General features: G+C 45.0%; 1 protein-coding gene across 2 annotated transcripts in view; it reads right to left on the bottom strand.

Moving 5' to 3' along the window:
• Nucleotides 1-24,525, bottom strand: part of ADGRD1 (adhesion G protein-coupled receptor D1) — a 292,701-nt gene that overhangs the window by 100,488 nt on the left and 167,688 nt on the right. For both annotated transcript variants that reach the window (XM_080985113.1, XM_080985112.1), the window contains 3 exons: nt 22,332-22,435; nt 11,996-12,107; nt 353-506 (listed from right to left, as the gene is read on the bottom strand). In XM_080985113.1, coding sequence (XP_080841239.1) covers nt 353-506; nt 11,996-12,107; nt 22,332-22,435 — 370 coding nt within the window. The remainder of the gene's footprint in view (nt 1-352; nt 507-11,995; nt 12,108-22,331; nt 22,436-24,525) is intronic.

A 24,525-nucleotide genomic window follows, 5' to 3' on the forward strand; every position in this document is an offset into this window, starting at 1 on the left:
GTTTGCTGTGGATGTTCGCCGGAATGGACGCTAGACGAGGCGGATGTTCACGGAGATATTACTGTATTCTGTTATCACTAGTTTGGGTGCTGCTGTTCTTTTGGGTGAAGACAGAGGCAAAGTAAGTGTTGAGAAGTTCCACCTTCTCTCTGTCACCCAATAGCATTTGTGCGCATTTTGAATGCCAACTCTTTAGAAAGACCCCTTTTCACCCATTTTAGTTTAAAGGAAGGAGAAAAAATATAAACACAGAGAGCCCTGCTGTGCCAGGGCAAAGGTCCACCCCGTTCTCAACAGTGATCAAAGGAGATGCCTATAGGAAGCCTGCCAAAATAAATAAATAATTGCTTACCCCATCCAATTCCGTAGTAGTATAAATGCTTGCTTTCTTCAGATCCAAACACTTTGATCACCATACTGTAGAGATGAAATCCTTCCACTAGCATCCATGCAAAAGCACTCAAGAAGAAGAAATGGAGGAGAACGGCGAGGATTTTGCAGGGCACCTAAAAAGTGGAAGCAAGCATATAAATATCAAAATGCACAGAAATGTCAAAACTGTTGGTGCAAAAAACCCAAAACAAAACTATATAGGAAGGAAGAAGAAGAAGAGTTTGGATTTGATATCCAGCCTTTCACTCCCTTTAAGGAGTCTCAAAGCGGCTAACATTCTCCTTTCCCTTCCTCCCCCACAACAAACACTCTGTGAGGTGAGTGGGGCTGAGGGACTTCAAAGAAGTGTGACTGGCCCAAGGTCACCCAGCAGCTGCATGTGGAGGAGCGGAGACGCGAACCCGGTTCCCCAGATTACGAGACTACCGCTCTTAACCACTACACCACACTGGCTCATTCAGGAGAATTCCTGAATGCCAAGATCCAAATTTGGGGCAAGTATTTTTTGGTGAGAACCCCACAGAGATTTAAGGTTACAAGCTATGCAACAAAGTAAAACATGAAAATACGAGCTGTCCATCCGAATGAGATTCAAAATTTCCTTCTTCCCCCAGCAGAGGAAAAGAACACACATGTGGTAAGTTGAAAAATGAATTACTTAAAAACTCTTCAAAAGTCAGGTACATGTGCTTCAGAAAAGTTGCAGAGGCAGTAAAACTTAGTTACAAAGTAGTAAAATTTCCTAGGTTATTTATATAGGAACTCAAGAGTGGCTGGTGAGAGCCATATGGTTGAGCTGAAGCAATCAGCTCAAACATTTTCACATGATGAGCTTCTCAAAAAGACTGGGGCGGGAATAATAGGCTTGATTACCTATTTCCTCCCAAGATAGGGGAAGTGATACAGCTAAGCCTGACAGGACAGCTTACTTTATGGTGTTAACCCTTTCATGCATTAGAGTTAAGCATGTTGGTTTTATTGGGAATAGTGATCCCACAAAACCCTCCAATGCATCATTTCCAATAATATTTATTACAATACACATACCAAATGCCCGAACTGTGTCACATACATTTTCTCAGCAATTCCTCCAGCTCCCATGTTTTCATCCTCATATTATAGATGCAAAGACTGAAGCTCATACTATCTAGCTTAAGGACTGTATCCTGTCTGGAAAGTTTATTACTGCTCTTAGGTATGAACTACGGCTGAGGTTAAAGAGCAGCCTCTTGGAGGCTGCAAAGGTAACAGGGGTGGATATGAAGCTGCCTTATACCATCAGACAATGCGTCTATCTAGCTCAGGACTGCCTACACTGGATGGCAACAGCTCTCCAGGCTTTCAGAGAGAGGTCTGTCCCAGCCCTAGTTGGAGATGGCAGGGAATGAACCAGGGACTTTCTGCATGCAAAGCAGATGTTGTGCCACTGAGCTATGGATGAATCTGTCAATTTTTGTTTCCCATAGATTCTCATTTCCCCCCATTCTCATTTTCCCCCATTTTAAATTCAGTTCTCCACATTTCCACAGCAATTTCCATTTGTGAATATCTCCTAAGAGAAATGTATTTTTTAAAAGTATTTTTAACTAAAATACACATTTTTGGAATCAATTTCCCCTGGTGTATGCATTTTTGTATACAGTACAGTGGTACCTCTAGATACAAACGGGATCCATTCTGGAGCCCCGTTCGCATCTAGAGGTAAACGTAACTAGCGATGGCACATCTGCGCACGCACACATCGCTTTTCGTCGCTTCTGCGCATGCGTGTGATGTCATTTTGAGCGTCTGCGCATGCGCAAGCAGTGAAACCCGGAAGTAACGCGCTCCATTACTTCCGGGTTGCCGAGGAGCGCAACTCGAACGTGCACAACTCGAAGCATATTTAACCCGAGGTATGACTGTACTCTTTGATTGGAGGACTGCATTGCAAAATTCAGAGAAGTGTGGATTTTGAGGATTGGATGTATTTTGGTTCACACACTGGTTCAAGTTGAATGAATTAGGTAGTTTGCCATTAAAATGGAAACAAAATAAAATTTATCCCCTCTCCCTAAATGCTGTGTATATGTACCCCTTTGTAGGTGCTCTGTGAACAGTCTTACGAAACTGGGGAAAGGTTGCTCACTGAACTGGGGAGCATCCCAGCATTGCCTAAGGACCACAGTGGTTCATCTTGTTCTTCCCACTCTCTAATGCATCCTTTCAACTTAGCACAGGAAGCTAGACAAATGTCCCGATGTCGCCTGAGTAACTAAACAGCTCTTTCTCTCTTACAACAGATTCCAGTTTTCTAGGCAACACTGGAATTCTTGTTCTCACTTCCCATAATGCTCCAGAAGTGCCAGAACCTAGGTAAGCAACCCTGAGTTGCCTGGGAAAGTGGGTAATACTTGCTCCTTTGCAGACGCTCGCTCCCTGGAAGAGGGCGAGCATTACCTTGTTACCTAGACAACACTGGAATACTTCCTCTCTTTCTGCAAGACTGGGACCTAGGCAAGGATCCCAAAGTCGCCTAAGCAACTGAGTGGCTATCTCCTTTGGCTGCAACATACTGTCAGGGTCCTTTCCACAATGAGACAGAAATCTTCAGAGTAGTGGATTGTTGTGGGTGCAGATAAAAATAAGCATTTGAAGCATTCAACAGAATTTCATGAAGTGTTTATTTGAGGTGGTGGACAGATCCTAATTTGAACTGTATTAGTTATCCCAGATTGGACAAATGGGCACGCATACAGACCAGTCCAAAATGGATATATTGATGGGGGGGGGAAGAAAGTGTTCATTCAGAAACATCCTAAGAGCCTTTCTCTGCATTTGTTTCATTTCAATATTTTTGTCCCATTTTCCTGGCAATTGTATCTCAAAGTGTCTCACATCAATAAAAGGGAGAGCATGAGTGAGTCAGCAAATGAACGAATGAGAAAGAGAGGTCCTGCCATCACATTTATAAATGAAAAAGGAAAAATACACAAAGTAAAGAGAGAAAAGGAAGAGAAGGAGAAGGAAGATCTGTTCTTCAAGGTCAGTAGAAAGGAGTGAACTTTAAGCATTTATATCCAGCTTCAGGAACGATTCATCTGCTGTTGCTGGTGTTCTTGCTTGAATAGTAGCTGGTGACTCTTGTTCCTTGGGCTGCTGGATGGTGCTAAACTTGACTACTTCTGTAGTCCCAGGGCCTCTGGTACTTGGAACTGTGTATTTTTTTATGCAGGGAGGCAGCAGGAACCCCCCATACACACAGAGGTGCTCCCACTCTGGTTTGATGTTTGAGGTCAGTTTGGTCTCCAAGATGCCATAAGGCTCTTCCTGAAAACTTGGTACAGTGCAGGAGATTCCAGCTGCTTTGAAAAAGGTGACGGTGTGGCCACTCCTAAAGAAACCGCTCCTTCATTGGAGGTTCTTAAACAGTGACATCACCTTGCCGACAAAGGTCCGTATAGTTAAAGCTATGGTCTTCCCAGTAGTGATGTAGGGAAGTGAGAGCGGGACCATAAAGAAGGCTGATCGCTGAAGAATTGATGCTTTTGAATTGTGGTGCTGGAGGAGACTCTTGAGAGTCCCATGGACTGCAAGAAGATCAAACGTCTCATTGCAGTGCCAAGGGCCTTCTGGCGGTTCCCTCACTGCAAGAAGCAAAGCTACAGGGAACCAGGCAGAGGGCCTTCTCGGTAGTGGTGCCCGCCCTGTGGAACGCCCTCCCATCAGATGTCAAAGAGATAAACAACTACCTGATATTTAGAAGACATCTGAAGGCAGCCCTGTTCAGGGAAGTTTTTAATGTGTGACATTTTAATGCATTCTTAATCTTTGTTGGAAGCCGCCCAGAGTGGCTGGGGAAACCCAGCCAGATGGGCGGGGTACAAATAAATTATTATTATTATTATTATTATTATTATTATTATTATTATTATTATTACAGCTGACACATCATTGGACAGCATAACCAGCCCCCTTTCTCCCAAAACGTGGTGTTTGTTAAGGGTGCAAGAACAAAGAGTGCAAAGGCAATTGTACACAGATAGATGCGGTAGAAGCAAATGCTGTTGCTAGAAGAGGAAGGGGAAGGGGGAGGAGTTCAGCGCGAGCAACTCCAATATGGGGAATGACCAGAATTCTTTATCTTTCCTCTGATGGCTGAATAAATCATGCATAAGAACTTTGGAAGTGAGAGCTGGACCATAAAGAAGGCTGATTGCTGAAGAATTGATGCTTTTGAATTATGGTGCTGGAGGAGACTCTGGAGAGTCCCATGGACTGCAAGAAGATCAAACCTATCTATTCTTAAGGAAATCAGCCCTGAGTGCTCACTGGAAGGACAGATCGTGAAGCTGAGGCTCCAATTCTTTGGCCACCTCATGAGAAGAGAAGGCTCCCTGGAAAAGACCCAGATGCTGGGAAAGATTGAGGGCACAAGGAGAAGGGGACGACAGAGGACGAGATGGTTGGACAGTGTTTTCGAAGCTACTAACATGAGTTTGACCAAACTGCGGGAGGCAGTGGAAGACAGGAGTGCCTGGCGTGCTCTGGTCCATGGGGTCACAAAGAGTCGGACACAACTAAACAACAACAACAAAAGTTTGGATGGTCAGGGATTCTTAAGCTGTGATTCCTACATTGTGGAGAGTTGGACTAGATGACCCTCAGGCTCCCTTCCAACTGTACAGTTCTATGATATTATAATTCTACCTCAAAGAGATCATTACAGCTTTTCTGCCCAGGCTCCCCTTTTCCTGTTTGGTCAAAACAGCCAAGCTTAAAAAGTGGGTTGTGCATTCCTACGCCCTCCTCATGTAGGCATGTGTGTTTGTTTCCCTCTTGTTCTCATTGCATTCCCTTCTCGAGTGGGTTTTCTGACTGTAACTTGTTTCCGAGTGACTGCTGGAGCTCTTCCTTCAAGAGACCATTGTGGTGGGATTGAATCAACGATTTCTCTGCAGTCCACCTTGCCTAGCTTTCTGTTCAAATGGGTTGCAGACACAGCTTCCCCACTGCATTGAGAATGGTTGTTTTGCTTTGCTGGGGCAAAAGACAAAAGAATGCATTTTCCTCAGAAAAATGATTCATGTTATTACAATCCATGAAAGCCAGAGGTTTTCTCCTTTTGTGTGTAGTTTTGTTTGTTCTGAATACATCAAAAGAGAAAACAAAAGAATAACAAATCTTATTCTTCAGCAAGACGATGTCACCATCCACACCTCCCTGTTCCTCAAGTAACACACAGGGTATAATTATCCTTGACCTCAATTACTTTAAAATGCAGGCAGGGGTGGAGAGAAGAGTTATTCCATTTTACAGAAAGCAGAAAGCATTCAGCACCTCCTCTGAGATCTGCAAGGTCTCCACAGGCAGGAAATTTTTATAAAGGTGTTCAGAATTGAACCAGGAAGTCCCTGAGGCTGGAACTACCTCAGACAGTGTGAACCTGCTACTCAACACCTGTGTCAATCAGGCCTGTGGTCAGAATGTAGCAGCAGTGAAAGGGCCTAATTCTCTTGTGTGGATTGGAAGGCATCTATCAATCAGATGGCACAATCCTCTGAATTTTGCTACGCAGTTCCACAGAAATGTATATTTTATTGGGAGAAGACATTCAAAAATGGGTATTTTATGTGAAAGTACAAAGATGTGTGTTTTAGAATGGTGCAGTGGTCAGCACCAAATGACCAGATCTGAGAGAGACCTTTGCAGCGCCACTGATTTTTTTGAGAAAAATGTCCTCAAGTCAGGAGAAGAGTTGGAAATCAAAATGGCAGCTCAGATCAGAGCACTTTTGCTAGAGTTCCCTGATGCCGCAAGGTGGGGTCACCAGAACCCACAACATGAAGGGGGCTTACCAGCAGGCACTTTGCTTGGGGGGGTCTCCTCAACTCTGGAGGCTGACGTCCATTGAGACTGGTAGGACTGAAAGCAGAAAGTCCACCACATGGTGGATGCTGAGCAAATGACAAGCGGAGCCAACTAATTCTCATTTTGCCCTCCTGCTACTGCCTGCTGAGTTTTAGAAGGAGCAACATTGAGAGACTAAGGAGTAGGAAGCTGACAGGCTGCGTGATCCCTCACCCTGGACTGGTTGTATCTGAGAAGGTAGGCAGGTGGGGGTTGGCCAAGAGTAGACCAAGGCTGGTGGCTCAGTGCACCATTTTCCTTAATGGACCAGCTTCCATTGCCTGGAGTCAGTCTATAGACTCAGAAAAACTAGGAATTGGCCAAGTCTAATATGAAATGCAAGAAAGAATGTGATTTTCTGGTCTTGCCTGACCAATAGAGCAGTCAACTCTGCCTGTTGCAAGCAGTGTTCAAAACTCCCATTGTTCTAGGCGCATTTTGCAACAGGGAATTTCATTAGTGCGAGCAGTTTCGGAGCTCTGGGCGCAGTACTGCGCCTAAGATTTCAGATTAAAACTACAGAGTGGAAGGAAAAGAGGACCTTTTTCTGCCTGCCCACTTCTAGCTACTCTCTGAAGACTGGAGAAGAGACCCTCTTCAGATAATTAGGGGGATGGGCAGGGAAAAGACTAGACCACGTCAAAAAGGAACATAATAGTTTAGCTGCAGTTCATTCATTTTCAGCTTTGTATTCTTGTTATAAAAAAGCGTGTCTAGACATTCCATTGTTGCGCCCATAACCTAGGTTTAAGGTGCCATGTAGCTCCTAGCTTTTCATATCTCAGTTTCTTACACTGGTTGCAAGCACTGCATGCCAGACCCAGCAGAAAAGTTGGAGGAAAACCCTTCAGGCAAGGCTGGAGCCCTTGTTGAAATTAGGCTTTTTTTAAAAAAAGCAATGGCTGCATTTCTAAGAGTCTGGAGCCCAGACTCCCACCAGTTCCTCCAAGCAGAAATCCAAAAGGAAAGCAAGCACACTTTACCCTAATATATGCATTTTTGTATATATCATTTGGTTGGGAAAGTGCATTACAAAATTCAGAGGAGAACAAATCTCAAAGGATGACTCTGTGTTGGTTCATATATTGGATCTGGAAGTGTGAATTAGGTAGGTTTCCCTTTAAATGTGAAGTGAATTGAATTCCCACCCCCAATTCCTAAATTTGAGCCCAGTTCTGGACCAAATCCGCCTCTGTAGAACCCCTGATGACTTCAGTGAGGGCACAGTGGGGTCTTCTTCCTCCTCCAACCACCCAATGAATGGTGAGCATTCCAAGCCTCTCCCAACCACTCACCAATGTACCTCCCCCCAGTTTCTATGTTTCCCAGCACTGGGGGTGCTAGATTTCCAGTCTCACCCTTGGGGTTTGGAAGGCGAGGGAGAAAGACTGCCAGGAGGAAAGTATGAGTCTTGGTGAGGTGTGGGAAGGCAACAGAAATGAAGCATTTTAATTCTTCAACTTGAGTTAAAATCCAAGCCAAAGAAGAACTTCTGGCATATTAATTCCTTGCCACCAAGATTTATATTTTCAAGCAAGGGAAGCATTTGGCAATATGTGCAGAATTACCCTTACTCTACAAAGCCTGCGCTGAATTCCCTAGGAACAAGGAGAAAAACAGCACCAACCCCCGTGGGCGGTAGCCATGTGAACCCACTTCTTCTGTACTGGAACTGCGGTTTCAAATCATGAGTGAAAACTTGGCGAATCGGGCTTCCAACGCTGGCTACACAGAGATCTCAGTGGGAGTTGCAATTTGAGAGAGCGAGATGAAGGTTATTTGGTTTTGCTTTTTGCTTTACTGCAAAAGCACAACAGGTTTGAAGCTGTGTTAGAGGAGTGGAGTGGTAGCAACAATCCAATATACAGGCTGCAGAACTGGAAAGCAATGCTGGTTTCTGTCACCAATGTGTGGTTTGTTTTTTTACTGCCAGCTGGTCACTTCCCTAACAAACTCTCACTTTTCTTTGCTCATCTACAAAACCTTTTGAACATGTTTTGTGAACAGCAAGGTGTGACAAATGTTGCCTCCCCACACCACCTTCCTATTTTCAAAATCCATTTGGAATCTGTTTCTGCTATGTGAAGTCTATCTGCTTCCTGGCTCCCTCGAAGGCAAGAGCAGAGACCCTCTGGCCAAGGTAGAAGCAAATGCTGTTTTGTTCTTCATTTGAGGGATTTTTCTTTTCTTTTCTGCAGCACCAGCCTGTGAAGCAACTTGAATCAGCAACCTGCTTATTGTTTGGGGGGAAACGGGCATTTGGTAGATTCGCCTTTAAATGTGAACAGAATGAAATTTCACCCCTAGTCCCAATTCTGGCTCTAGGATTCTATAAATCTACTGCCCATCAGTGCTTTGGGTGACCCAGATTTCTAGGGTTTGGAAAGCATCAAGTCTCTGCTCCCTCCACCCAGACACAATTGCCACCTTTCAAAACTCAACACTTTTCAACTGGAATGGTGCTTGCACTCTGTGTGTGTGTGTGTGTGTGTGTGTGTGTGTGTACACACAAAAATGAAGACAGCAACCATGACAATAAGAAATTCTCCCCCGCTCATTCAAATCAGATCTTGCTCCCTACACTCATGTTATTTTCCTCCAGCTTCAATTACGCCTCTGGAGTTACACACAGTGTCTTGCTGATTTATTGAAGATGGTTTCATTGTATATTCCCTTGCCTTGCCTTGGTTTTTTTTCTGTATTTTTCTGGTTCTATCTTTCTCTGCTCAGCTTCACTCTCTCCAAGTTTTGATTGCCCTTCTAAAAAGTAAACCCTTCTGTCTTCTTGCATTTACCACCACACAATATACCGTATTTTTTGCTGTATAAAACTCACTTTTCCCCTCCTAAAAAGTAAGGGGAAATGTGTGTGCGTCTTATGGAGCGAATGCAGGCTGCGCAGCTATCCCAGAAGTCAGAACAGCAAGAGGGATTGCTGCTTTCACTGCGCAGCGATCCCTCTTGCTGTTCTGGCTTCTGAGATTCAGAATATTTTTTTTTCTTGTTTTGCTCCATCAAAAACTAGGTGCAACTTGTGGTCTGGTGTGTCTTATAGAGCGAAAAATACGGGTACCCTTATCTGCCTCCTGCAGAGATGTTGCTTAGGATCTCTGCCCAATTGCAATGTGGGAGAGGGAGAGAAGGGAATGTTTCTCATTTTGCACACCTGCATACACTTCTAGCTTGTAGCAGACCCCTATGCAGCAAATGGAAAGACATCTCTGGGGTCTGAACATCCAGCAGAACCTGGACCTGGCCATCTTTCTTGCCTTCAGAACTATCCAGGATTGTTGGCACCTGCGCCTTCCTTCACCTTTGCCTTGCCCTTGCCCTCTCTCCATTCTCAAGATCCTGCCCCACATAAGAACATAAAAAGAGCCTGCTGTATCAGGCCAATGACACATCTTGTCCAGCATCCTGTTCTCACAGTAGCTAACCAAATGCCTGTGCCAAACCCACAAGCAGGATCTGTGCACAAGAGCACTCTTCCCTCCTGTGGTTTCCAGCAACGGAGTGTCAGTGACTGGACTGAAGAGGATGAGGGGGAGGAGCAGGAATGGTGGAAATCACCACCACCTCCTTCTCCTGTAGCTTCCAGAGAGGAGAGAGACAGTCTCGAATTACAGCTGGGCCTCGAGCAAGATAGCAGCTCTGAGACAGGAGAACAGCAGTTATGCATTGTTAGGAGAAGGAGAAGGGGAGGCAGAGCAGCTAGCTGAGGTCCAGTGCCAAGGGCCTTCTGGTGGTTCCCTCACTGCAAGAAGCAAAGCTACAGGGAACCAGGCAGAGGGCCTTCTCGGTAGTGGTGCCCGCCCTGTGGAATGCCCTCCCATCAGATGTCAAAGAGATAAACAACTACCTGATATTTAGAAGACATCTGAAGGCAGCCCTGTTCAGGGAAGTTTTTAATGTGTGACATTTTAACGCATTCTTAATCTTTGTTGGAAGCCGCCCAGAGTGGCTGGGGAAACCCAGCCAGATGGGCGGGGTACAAGTAATAAATTATTATTATTATTATTATTATTATTATTATTATTATTACAGCTGACACATCATTGGACAGCATAACCAGCCCCCTTTCTCCCAAAACGTGGTGTTTGTTAAGGGTGCAAGAACAAAGAGTGCAAAGGCAATTGTCCACAGATAGATGCGGTAGAAGCAAATGCTGTTGCTAGAAGAGGAAGGGGAAGGGGAAGGGGAAGGGGAAGGGGGAGGAGTTCAGCGCGAGCAACTCCACTATGGGGAATGACCAGAATTCTTTATCTTTCCTCTGATGGCTGAATAAATCATGCATAAGAACTTTGGAAGCGAGAGCTGGACCATAAAGAAGGCTGATTGCTGAAGAATTGATGCTTTTGAATTATGGTGCTGGAGGAGACTCTGGAGAGTCCCATGGACTGCAAGAAGATCAAACCTATCTATTCTTAAGGAAATCAGCCCTGAGTGCTCACTGGAAGCTGAGGCTCCAATACTTTGGCCACCTCATGAGAAGAGAAGACTCCCGGGAAAAGACCCTGATGTTGGGAAAGATGGAGGGCACAAAGAGAAGGGGACGACAGAGGATGAGATGGTTGGACGGTGTTCTCGAAGCTACAAACATGAGTCTGACCAAACTGTGGGAGGCAGTGGAAGACAGGAGTGCATGGCGTGCTCTGGTCCATGGGGTCATGAAGAGTCGGACACGACTAAACGACTAAACAACAACAACAAAGAGCTTTCTTGTTTCCTTCCTGCCTCTTGGTGACAGTGGGGGTGGGGGTGGGGAGAGAGAATTTCTCAAGCCTGACACTGGGATTCAGAAGCATGAACAACCTCCATCAATGGAGGTAGAGCATAGCCATCATGGCTAGCAGCCATTGATGACCTTGTCCTCCATGAATTTGTCTAATCTTCTTTTAAAGCCGTCTGTGTTGGTGGCCATCACTGCTTCCTGCAGGAGCAGAATGGGGGACAAGGCTGAGACTTCATATGGAACTGTCTCATGAAAAGCTCCTTGGGACTATATTTCCTGTCTGACATGTCTATTTTTCTGCCGGCTATATTTGGATGAAGAGATCGAGGTCCCATCAAATGCTGTGAGATTCTCAGATGAAGCCCCATGATTGTGATTATTAATAGTATTAATTACTGACTTAAGCAGCAGCCCACGGCCTGCTTGTGATTAACGCATGACTTTATTGTCTGATACATGCTGCCCAGAATGGAAGTGCACACACCTGTCATGTTCTATTTGTCATGATGACTGTAGAACTAATGCGAAATGGGGGGAAGGGGGACAAAACTCTTTTTTGAAATAGCAGAAGCACTATGGTGCCACAGCCTCATTGCTGTGGTAGCCACTGTGGCAAATCAGCTTTAAAAATGTACAGTTGCTATCTTTTAAATATTGGCTGTGTTTAGGGATGTCAGAGAGTTCTATGGGAAACAGAAATGGGAGTGGAAATGGCCAATGTTTGCTTTATTCATCTCAGGTCCAGAATGGAAATCAACCCAGTATACAATACAATACAATCAGTATTCACTGTCGCTGTTGCTTTCAGTCCACAAACGATACTTTACTGACTACATTCCCCACCACTTGATTTGCATTCCCTTTGCATTGAAATGAATGGGGCAAAATAACATAATGACAACGTAATTGCAAACTTAATTGTATATATAGCTTTTATAAGAAACACGTTTGCTTGCCAGTTCCCACCCATTGTAAACTTACCGTCCCAGGATTGAACTGGAAGCTTATAAGCAGTAGGATCTGAGCCACTAAGATGGCAAATGACAGGTTGGCGTGGATGTGGTAGCGTTGGTTACATATGGTGCTGACAGAGCTGTGGGGAGGGAAGGAATTGATTAGTATTCTGAGATGAAATGGCTTGTTAACAATGCAACTGAAAGGAATTTCTTTCCTAAATTTACCCGTCTTTCAGGATTAAGCTGTGTCGGATGAGATTTCCCAGTGAAATCAACCCAAAGGACTGGATAGTACGTTATAGTTTCAATCATATGCACATGTTCTTGGGAATAATCCCCAAGTGAATGAAGTCAGACTTGCTCCTGAATATATACAAATAGGATTGCTATCTGAGTGACATCTCTATCTTCTACCCATATGGATTTGCTATGGCATGTAATGATTCTATCAACACAGGCAGAAGATTAAAGCATAAGAAGTGGAGGCTGGTTCATTGCAGAGAATGGGCCCCACCAGTCTCATTCTGCCCTCAGCCAGCCCCCACCTGCCTGCCTTCCTACTCACATCCAGCCCAAAGGGTGAAACGGGATGTCTGCTTCCTCTTCCTTAGTCTCTGTGTTGCCCCTTGTAGAAAGTGGAGAAGAGGAAGGGGACAAAACTAGAATTGGATGGCTCTGCCACCTACTGTTGATTCCCCTGCTTTCTGACCTACCAATAGCAATGGTCACCAGCCACTGCTGATTATAACCTGAAGTGGGTTGAAAAGTAAGGATGACAGAGGCAGCTCAACATCATGTATCACACAAATGAGGCTAAAAATTAAGCCAGCTCCTTGTGAAACTATGGAGAACTACTGATCTATATTTCATCTTTTCACAATTTGACCCACATAATGAAAGCTTTTTTTAAAAAAATGGTGCTTTGGGTGCACAGACAAGCTCCAACAGTAATTTCAGGAGGCAAAGCAGCACTGGACAGCCATGACAACTGTCCATTAATAGATGTTACATAAATTTAATATGCAGCCTACCAGAAGGCAACTGTGGGAATGTTCTAAGGAAAGAACTGGATGCTTGCTGTCATCAGACAGAGCAGGACCTAATCATCTCCTACATTCCACAGATCTGACCTTGCAGCAGTTCCACAGCAGAGTGTGACATGCCTCTCTCACAGCCTAATGAGACCTAGCCCTCTAGCTACAAAATTATTTTTTAATTGGGATGGTACCATGTCAAAGCAAATGCTACTTAGGTCTCAGAATGTCAACTCCCTTTGCACCAACTAATTTTTAAGTCACTTGGTGGACAGGAGCTACCTGCAGGCATCGTTGCAGTTTCAGGTGTTCAACAAAGTAGAATAAAAAATTCAACACCTAATCTGTTCCCTTACCACAATCTGCCTCTGGATTCAACAAAAGCAATCAATACAGCATGAAAAGCAGCAATGAAAAACCAACTATATATGAGTAGTTGTACCAAGATTTCTTTGTGTGTGTGTGTGTTCATGTTTATTATATTTATATTTTTGTTATGTTCATTATATATGAGGAGTATGGAGTGTTAGGGGGTGGGTAGGACCTCTGGTGGATGGATCAAACGTATCCATTCTTAAGGAAATCAGCCCTGAGTGCTCACTGGAAGGACAGATCATGAAGCTGAGGCTCCAATACTTTGGCCACCTCATGAGAAGAGAAGACTCCCTGGAAAAGACCCTGATGTTGGGAAAGATTGAGGGCACAAGAAGAAGGGGACGACAGAGGACGAGATGGTTGGACAGTGTTCTCGAAGCTACAAACATGAGTCTGACCAAACTGCGGGAGGCAGTGGAAGACAGGCGTGCCTGGCGTGCTCTGGTCCATGGGGTCACGAAGAGTCGGACACGACTAAACGACTAAACAACAACAACAGGACCTCTGGTGGGGGGCACTCCATGTTCCTTCTGGGGTAGTTTGTTCATCTTTGGTCCTCACCCTGCACTCAGCTCTCACCTGTGGCTCCTGGAAGATGTCAGCATGCGATAGCAGCCACACCCCGGGAAACAGTTTCAACTGAGTTACGGACTTCCCTGCATGCAAAGACAGACTCTGGTGGATTGAGGCCAAGGGTGGGTCCAATGATCAAGAAGGCGGGTTCTGCATGTGCTGTAGAGGGAAGTGAGGGACAGATGGGGCTGGTCCACCTGGGAAGGTAGTCCACCTAGGAGAAGGAAGTCTCTGATCCTATGCCTCCTCTACATTGCAGGATAACTTCAGGAGAAGAAAGGGCTAAGGAGTAAACCCTACACAAATCTGGGGTGGAGTCCCTAAGACAGTTGGATGTTGTCTTGTATGCCTCCTTCCGGCAACTCCCACAGCCAAGCTGGTGTTCTGCTTTCCTTTGGGACACATCAGCGAGGTCAAGAGGAGATCTTGTCATCTGGACAGCCCAGGACCTCCATACAGGACCACCCAGTCTTGCTTCTTAAGAAGGTCGCTTCTGTGCTGCTAACTCAACTGTTTGGCTTTGCCACTGGAGCTGCACCCCATTGACTCTTGAGACAGATGGATGCCAGCAGCAACAACAACATTTGTATGCATTGCTACATGTGGTGTTTGACCATAGTAGGGAGGGAAACAGCTTGAAAATGAGAGCTTGGAGATTTGGGAACAGCCAGGCTGCCTTTGCAATTACTAGAGGTTCTTTGGGTCATCCTGATATGAGAATTAGAGACCCCAGATGTATATTTTTATTATTTTAATAATGTTTCAATTTAATTGCATTTAACCTTTCAGAATGTATTAGGCTTGATTTTTGTGTGTTCTGCATTTGCGAGCCTCTCCCTCCTTTGCTGTATTCAATCTCTCCTTATCTACCCCTGAAAGTGGTACAAATGGCAGGATGTTTTAGCACCGGAGGGTAAATCAGCTATCCTTGAAGCTATCTGAGACCCTGGAAGAGGATTTTATGGTGCTCTATCCCTCCCGTTGAAGGCTGGGTTGCCAGGGCAATGTCGGACATCCAAGACCTAAAATGGTCAAATGATCTGGGCACATCAGGGCCACTCCAAGGTGATTGTGGGGTTGAAGATACCAGTATGGAGCCATGGGTGTTATACTTCTCATGACCTGTGACATTTCCTGACGTATATGAGGATGTTTTATGACTCTTTGTTTGAACTTTTGTTCTGAAGTGCCTTGGGGCAGACCTTCTCCACTGGCAGGTTGAGTTGAGTGAGCTCTGTCCTATTGCAATAGCTATAACAAGCGCTGGGTTCCTAAATCTGGGTGCTGGACTTGAAAATAGTTTCCTTGGTTCTGTGGTTTATTCAAAAGGTGGTTATTCCTCACCTGGGTAACAAACAAAGTGCTGTTGAGGTGAATTCTTACCACAATCCTCCACAGCCAACTACTCATGCAATTCATACTTCAAGATTGGAAGGCTAATTACCCATTATCCATTACTCAATGGTTTGAAAATCCCACTGCCCTTCTGACATTTTGAATGTGTATCTTATAGTCAGCAATCTCATTTGGATATTGGTTTATACACATGGACTTATTGCATTAAAATATATGGGGGGTGTTTAAATCAGGACAGATGGATTCTTCTTATTGTTAAATGTGAGCAGACTTTTTTTCTTTCATATCTGCAGTCATATATACCCTTGATGCAATCATATGCACAACTGCAGGAAGTGTGCTCTTTTGCAGCACTTGATTAATGTGGAAGCATGTGGTGATAATGCAGAGAGGGGAGAAATATGCAACTGAACTTAAGGAACTGGAAGCTGAGGCCCCCTGTAAATGCTTCGATTTTTGTTTGTTTGTTTGTTTGTTTGTTTTGTTTTTAATCTGTTATTGAAGAACTCAGAAAGAGCAGAACCCACAGCAGAAGGAACCCACCAAATGTTAAAGGAATGAATGAGGGAATCTATTCATCCACAGTGTGAATGTCCAATGCCCCTCCATCCCTCTCTAAATGTAGGCTCTGAACAACACCTGCCCCTCCCCAATGTCTGGGTGATTTCCATATCATGATATATCGCTATCTAAACATTATGGTGCTGGAGGAGACTCTTGAGAGTCCCATGGATTGCAAGAAGATCAAACCTCTCCATTCTTAAGGAAATCAGCCCTGAGTGCTCACTGGAAGGACAGATCCTGAAGCTGAGGCACCAATACTTTGGCCACCTCATGAGAAGAGAAGACTCCCTGGAAAAGACCCTGATGTTGGGAAAGATGGAGGGCACAAGGAGAAGTGGATGGCAGAGGAGGAGATGGTTGGACAGTGTTCTTGAAGCTACCAGCATGAGTTTGACCCAACTACTGGAGGCAGTAGAAGACAGGAGTGCCAGGCGTGCTCTGGTCTATGGGGTCACGAAGAGTCGGACACAATTAAACAATTAAACACAACAACAAACATTGTGATATACTGATATATCACAATGTCTGAAATAAGGATGGAGCTATGTAGAGGCATTGGCTGGTTTCATGGTTCTCCCCATATTGTGATTTTTGCATAGCACACACACTCACACACCATGATTTGCAATATATGGCCAGGTCAAAAATTATGAAACTGATATCATGATATGGACTTCAAACTGGCTTTGGAAGATTTTTTGATATATTGCCCAGCCCTATAGAGGAACAGGAAAACATTCATGAAATTGACCTGTGAAATTGAGGGAAAGCAGTATCAAGACAGATTAGATTGCTGCCATGTGGTCTCTGCAGGGCTGACCTTGGGCCTGATCCAGAAGCTCCAGGTAGTGCGGAATGCAGTGGCTAGACAGCTGATGGGGAGCAGGTGGCAGATGGCACCTCTGCTAAAACATGCATACTGGCAATGTATATGCTATTGTGCCAGGTTATCAAAAAAATCCCTGGGCAGCTCAGGTCTAGGCATCCTTAAGGATAACCTGAAGCCTTATACACCACCTCTGTCACCGAGATCTTTCAGAGGAGCATTGTTAGTTGCCCCCATGTTGCAATGGCCCAACTGGCCACCACTAGGAGTTGGGCATTTTTGACATTGGTCCCATGCTGTGAGATACTCTTCCTGCAGAGCTTTGGCAGCCATCTTGGCTTTTGACTTTGAGCTGTCTTTTGAAGACCTTTTCAGTCCAACAGGCCTTTGCAGTTCTTGATGATAACAATGATGATGATTTCATTTTACGTATATCACTTTAATGATCACTTGTACTGTTTTTAATTGTGTTCATGTTTTAGCACTGATAGCACTCTGATATATTCATGTTTATTTATTTCAACATTTTGCTGAAGGGTGTGTGGAATGGACAAATCAAAGCAACCCCTTTCAATGGGAGTGAAATGACTGAAGATTGTCACCTAGTCATTTCAAGCCAGACCTGGGCAGGTTGTGGGACGCAGTGAAAGTGTTGTCACCTTGAAATCTGTGCCGGTGACCTCACACTCTGTATGAAACTCTGTGCAAAGGTTTGGCTGGCACAGGCAGAATTTCCAGCAACAAATAGCCCTGACCAGTAGGAATTGCCTGTCAATCATCAAGATCGCAAGCAGCTTCACAATCAAGGGAAAGAATAACCAAGAGGCAGGTTTGTTAACAGTGTAATTCGAAACAGAAAGGATTGTAATAATATGCATTCATTTTCATTTTCTTGCAGTAGCCTTTCATGCCTATTACGATGTATGCCTCTGTTCTGGAGGCAAATTGCTCTAAATAAGCACACAATTAACAGCCTAAGGCTTGATCCTCTGATGGAAAAATAGGAGTAACTCTGTGGAAAACTGCCAAGGTTTAAATTCAAGTAAGCAGAGCAGAGAATCCCACCCAGTATTTCCATATTTATATCAAATTTGACACTTCATAACTACCGTTTTGTGTTGTTATCTACATAGGGGTGTCTTTTCTATAAATATGGAAATAAAGTGTTTATCACTAGCTCCCCAAATCACATTACAATTCCTGCTAAGGGCAGCTCCTTGGATGAGTGCTTCTTTCTTTGCCTGTGCCTTCATGAGAGATTCCGCTTGAATCCCAACAAGTCTTGCTTATGGCAAGCTGATGGGCCAACAGAGCACATTCGCCAAATGCTCTCGCATTAAATAGCTTTAATACTGTTTTGGGGGGGACAGAGGGAGAGCAGGTGTGGGGGACTCCCTGGTCCTGAATGGGGCAACTGTGCCCCTGAAGCACCTGGTGCGCAGCCTGGGAGTCATTTTGGACTCACAGCTGTCCATGGAGGTACAGGTCAACTCTGTGTCCAGGGCAGCTGTCTACGAGCTCCATCTGGTACGCCAGGTGAGACCCTACCTGCCTGACAACAGTCTCGCCAGAATGGCACGTGCTCTGGTTATCTCCCGTTTGGACTACTGCAATGCGCTCTATGTGGGGCTACCTTTGAAGGTGACCCGGAATCTACAACTAATCCAGAATGCGGCAGCTAGACTGGTGACTGGGAGAGGCCACCGAGATCATATTACACCAGTCTTGAAAGAACTACATTGGCTCTCAGTACGTTTCCGAGCACAATTCAAAATGTTGGTGCTGATCATTAAAGCCCTAAACGGCCTTGACCCAGTATACCTGAAGGAGTGTCTCCACCCTCATTGTTCAGTCCAGACACTGAGGTCCAGCGCCGAGGGCCTTTTGGCGGTTCCCTCATTGCGAGAAGCAAAGCTACAGGGAACCAGGCAGAGGGCCTTCTCGGTAGTGGCACCCGCCCTGTGGAACGCCCTCCCATCAGATGTCAAAGAGAAAAATAACTACCAAACTTTTAGAAGACATCTGAAGGCAGCCCTGTTTAGGGAAGCTTTTAATGTTTAATAGGTTATTATATTTTAGTGTTTTGTTGGAAGCCGCCCAGAGTGGCTGGGGAAACCCAGCCAGATGGGTGTGGTATAAATAATAAAATTGTTGTTGTTGTTGTTGTTGTTGTTGTTGTTGTTGTTGTCAACAGGCCCAATTAGCTCCTGCTCAGCTGGGTAGCCAAAAGGTTGACGGATCCAAGTATATATGAACTTGGATATAAAGGCCAAAAAAAAAGTACTGACATGAGGCCCATGGATTCGACAATGCAGCTCAGGTGCAGTCTGAAAGTGCTAGTTAAACAGGCCCTGGGACCTAAGTGCTAGGTTTGATGAAGATACTTTTTAAAATAAATAAATAGAAAGAGAGTTATGTTTGCACTTTAATTTGTAGAATAAGAATAAGTTTATTAAGTGGTCTGATGAGATACACAGCAATTTTCAAGCAGTCCTTGCGGGGAGAGTTTTTTTGAGAGCCACCAGGGCCGTGTTTAGCAGATGTGGCACCAGTGTGCAAATATGTGCCCAGCACCCCCAAATTACCACGGATAGTGGGGGGGCGAAGCTGCGCAGGGCCAGCCATGGGGGGCTGCGCAACTCTCCCCCATGCCACTGTGGGAGAACAATCCCCACAGAGGCTTGGGAGGGAAGCTGCGCCTCAACAACCATAAGGCTGACAGGTAAGCAGCTTGCCTCCCAAGCCTCCTTGGGAGAAGAGCGATCCCCGCAGAGGCTTGGGAGGGAAGCTGCACGCCCACCAGCCATATGGTTGGCGGGGTGCCGCTGGAGGGCATGCAGGGAAAGGGGAGGCCACTGGCAAAGTTGCGCAACTCCCCCACTCACTGGGGTGCCCCTGAGAGGCCAGCGCCCTGGCGTGATGCACCACTAAGCACTATGGGAAAGACGGCTCTGAGAGCCACCGCTGTAGACTTTTGTAAATATAAAATCCAACGTCCTTTTCACCACCACCCCTAGGGGGCCACGCTGAAGGCACAGTCCGCCCACCCTTCCCACCTTTTGACCTCAGGGTCCTGGCAACTGCTCCATCCTTCCTGCCTTCTGCAACAAGTCACAACTCTTTTGGTCTCATTTGTGATACTCCACATTAGGGTTTGGGGAATCTGCCACCTAGGGGGTTGGTCTCCATTTCATATGGTTTTCTTCAACTTAAATTCAGTTCTCTACATTTCCACATGGGTCATATGAGTTCGGGGTGTTAAGCTGGTGTCAGGGCCCTCTAGTCCCCTGGGTGTTAGAATTTAATCAAGTCTTCTAATTATTGGAACAGCCAGATTAGCCTCCTGGTGAGCTGATAAACCTGGGCGATGAAACGTTAAGGGGCTTGGTGCAAGATGGCCAATGCGTGGAGACCTCCTCCCTCAACAGATAAAGCCAGAATTGAGAGTTTGGGACAGGGATGAGACCTCGATGCAAAGCAGCAAGCAAGAAGAGAGCTGTGCCAGATCTCTGCTCGAATCCAAGGCTGCGGCGATGGGAGAAACAAGACCCTTTGGGGGTTCTCGTGTGGTGAACCCCTCCATCGTAGGCTCAGGTTGTATATATGTGTAAATAAACCATATATCATAAAGGCACCAAAGTCTCTGCTGTGCCTCATTCTATAAGGAAACACGAACCCTGGGAAAGTGCCTGGAACTCCTAGAATCTTGCACCACTTGGAGATTGGGATGGTGTGCAACTATGTGTGTGTATTCATTAAAAATCACCAGGATTTTAGTATGAATGGGATCTTCTAATATACATATTTTTGCAAGCAAACATATGCTTAATGTGCACATTTTTGGAGAGCAATATCCCTCAATATACAGTGGTACCTCGGGTTACAAACACCTCGGGTTACAAACGCTTCAGGTTACAAACTCCGCTAACCTGGAAGCAGTACCTTAGGTTACGAACTTTGCCCCAGGATGAGAACGGAAATTGCGTGCTGGTGACACAGTGGCAGCGGGAGGCCCCATTAGTGAAAGCTCGCCTCAGGTTAAGAACGGTTTCAGGTTAAGAACAGACCTCCGGAACGAATTAAGTCCGTAACCCGAGGTACCACTGTAATGTTGTTTTCACTAATGTAGCATTTTCATGCTCACTTTACCCTAGTATATGTATTCTTTTGCATACATTACTTGACTGGGGAACTTTTACCGCAAGATTCAGAGAAGTGTGAGTTTCAAAGGATGGCTGCGTGTTGGTTCTCAGATGTTCTGCAAAGACCAAATTGGGCAAGTTCGCCTTTAAATGCAAACTGAACTGAATTTCTCCCCTCATCAGTAGTCCACAAAAACACACAAACACGTCACAGCCACACAGTCACATCTCAGCCACTCTCTTTCCTTCCCATACATTAGAAAGAACTTTCTGGTGGTAAGAGCTATTTGACAGTGGAAGGACTGCTGGGCTCTCCATCAGTGGAGGTTTTTAAAAGAGAGGTAGGATAGCCTTCTGTCAGAGATTATTTTGCAGCGAATCCTGCATTGCAGAGGGTTGGTCTAGATCATGGGTAGGCAAACTAAGGCCCGGGAGCTGGATCCAGCCCAATCGCCTTGTAAGTCCAGCACGCAGACGGTCCTGGAATCAGCGTGTTTTTACATGAGTAGAATGTGTCATTTTATTTAAAATGCATCTCTGGGTTATTTGTGGGGCATAGGAATTTGTTCATCCCCCCCCCCCCAAAAAAATGCATCTCTGGGTTATTTGTGGGGCATAGGAATTTGTTTATCCCCCCCCCCAAAAAAATATAGTCCGGCCCCCCACAAGGTCTGAGGGACAGTGGACTGGCCCCCTGCTGAAAAAGTTTGCTGACCCCTAGTCTAGATGACTCCTGGGGCTGCTTTGCAAGTCTTTGTTGTTTAGTTGATTAGTCATGTCCGACTCTTCGTGACCCCATGGACCAGAGCACGCCAGGCACTCCTGTCTTCCACTGCAATTTAGTCAAACTCATGCTGGTAGCTTCGAGAACACTGTCCAACCATCTCATCCTCTGTCGTCCCCTTCTCCTTGTGCCCTCCATCTTTCCCAACATCAGGGTCTTTACCAGGGAGTCTTCTCTTCTCATGAGGTGGCCAAAGTCTTGGAGCCTCAGCTTCAGGATCTGTACTTCCAGTGAGCACTCAGGGCTGATTTCCTTCAGAATGGAGAGGTTTGATCTTCTTGCAATCCATGGGACTCTCAAGAGTCTCCTCCAGCACCACAATTCAAAAGCATCAATTGCAAGTCTACAATTCTCTAATTCCTCCTGCCACATTCAACACCCCCCCCCCTTTGAAAAAGAGGAATGGGCTGGAGAAATAAGCGAAGAATAGATTGCAAGGAAATAACTTGCCATCTAAATAGCTTCCCGGATTCAGGAAATTAAAGTAATTTAGACCAAACCCAGCCAAGTGTTACAAATATATATGCAGGATATAATTAAAAGAGGTTTAAGAAATTAATAACCTTTTATGAAACTCTCAACACCTGAGAGCATCCAGTCCAGTAAGTCTGAAATGGAATACACGCTCTTTCTCTCTATATATATCTGACGATCCATATTTCCTGGGCAATATCGGCTCAGCAGGTAGAAAAGTTAAAATTACTCACGACAGAACCGCAAACGTGACCAATGTGATCATCAGGCAGAAGATGGAGATGGAGCAGCCGATGTAACTGATGGAGGACAGCGCCACCTTGTGTCCCGCTGAGAGCTGTGCGCCGGGGAAAAGGGAAAGGACGCCTATTGTTAATCAATTGGATTAGGCCAGCAAGGAACAGTTTATCAATAGCTTTAGCCAAATGGAAAAAAAGTCATAATGACATTAGCAGGGCGGCATTCAGAAAACTGGGCCATATCAAACAAGCAGAAATATTCACACAATGAGATTTAAAAACAAACAAACAAACCCATAAGGAACACCCTCAATAAACAAGAGCATTTGAATTTGCAGAAAGCAGTACTGATTTCCGCCTGCTCCTGACCTGTTTTGCCCTGATGCACAAGACCTTAGAGCCAAAATGTTTGGTTGTGGCCAGGGCCGGATTTAGGTTTTTCTTTGTTTGTTTGTTTGTTTGTTTTTGAATATTTTATTAGTTGAATATAAGAACAACATATAATCAAATACAAGTAATCAAATACAGTTTTCCCCTAACCCCCCCCAACCCCCCCCAAGAAATTTCACTTAGAATCATAGAATCATAGAGTTAGACGGGATCCTGAGGATCATTTAGCCGGAAAGCTATCTGTAGACAAACACCGGCTCCCACGGCCTGAAAGCGAGATGATAGCCACACCTGCAACCCTGGCACCACACTCGAATTAACTGAGCTGATCCCTTGAGTTTGCTTTTAGAGAGAGGGGTTGATTTTTTTAAAAGGCCAGGATAGATTCATGGACGGGATGTGGGTGGCGCTGTGGGTTAAATCACAGAGCCTAGGACTTGCCGATCAGAAGGTCAGCGGTTCGAATCCCCACAACGGGGTGAGCTCCTGTTGCTCGGTCCCTGCTCCTGCCAGCCTAGCAGTTCAAAAGCACATCAAAGTGCAAGTAGATAAATAGGTACCACTCCGGTGGGAAGGTAAAGTGCGTTTCCGTGCGCTGCTCTGGTTCGCCAGAAGCGGCTTAGTCCTGCTGGCCACATGACCCGGAAGCTGTACGCCAGCTCCCTTGGCCAATAAAGCGAGATGAGCGCTGCAACCCCAGAGTTGGTCACGACTGGACCTAATGGTCAGGGGTCCCTTTACCTTTACCTAGATTCATGGACAAGGAGTCTGTCTGTGTTAGCCAAGTGGAACCTTCATATGCAGAAGCAATAAAGCACTAGATACCTGATACAAGGAATAGGCAACAGGAGACGATGCCCCATGTCCTATTCACGGCCAGATGATTTGCACGTTCTCCATGAGACTTGGTGAATGTGCACAATGTCTGGCTGTTATACCCCTTAACCGCTCAGCTTCCATTACACCTAACGTAAACACACAGTCTGGTCATCAAGTGTTAGTTGCTGAACTTGCACCTCAAACAAAAGTAGATTTTTTTTCCTTTTTTTTAAAAAAAGGTTTTGAATGGGAAGAGCTGAATTCTTCTGTTATATTTATGACGCTTTTTAAAAAAGCGTGAGAGAGAAAAAGGAATTTTTTTCCATATTTATAATTCAGACTGTTGAGAGTTATTAGAGGAGGGGTCTGTGCTATCGGCTCTCAATTATTTAAAGAGGTGTTTTAAATTTTTCATGCTAAGTTTCCTTTTATTTTTAAATGATATAAGGAAAACTGATATAAGGAACTGACAGGAAAACTGTGTTAATAATTAAAAGAATCGTTAAGCTCTTGTTTATCTAAGGAAAAGCGAGGTCATTCATTCTTTACTGATTTACGGGCCAACACAGCAACAACATAGGAAAATGAACATTGCCACAAGAAGAAGCTCAAGGGTGGAATCTTTGCTCCAACAATAATAACTGGAGACAATGTTTATAATTACAAATTACTGCAAGAATCATTAATAGGTAATAGGCCTTTGGAGGAGAGAAATTAAATTCTGGATGATCACTGTCGTGTAAGGTTTCAAACAGGTTTGAGTCAATAACTCTAGATCTGGTGGATGTGATGCCATGTATAGCAATTACAGTGGTACCTCAGTTTTCGAATGTTTCCGCTGATGAACATTTCGGTTTACGAATGCTGAAAACCCAGAAGTAAATGCTTCCATTTTTGAACGAGCCTCAGAAGTTGAACGGCTTCTGCTGAGTGTTTCTCAATTTTGCAGGCCACCCTTTGCACCTCGGTTTTCAAACGT

Source organism: Podarcis pityusensis (assembly GCF_964106645.2).
Source record: "Podarcis pityusensis genome assembly, chromosome: 16".
Taxonomy (NCBI): Eukaryota; Metazoa; Chordata; class Lepidosauria; order Squamata; family Lacertidae; genus Podarcis; species Podarcis pityusensis.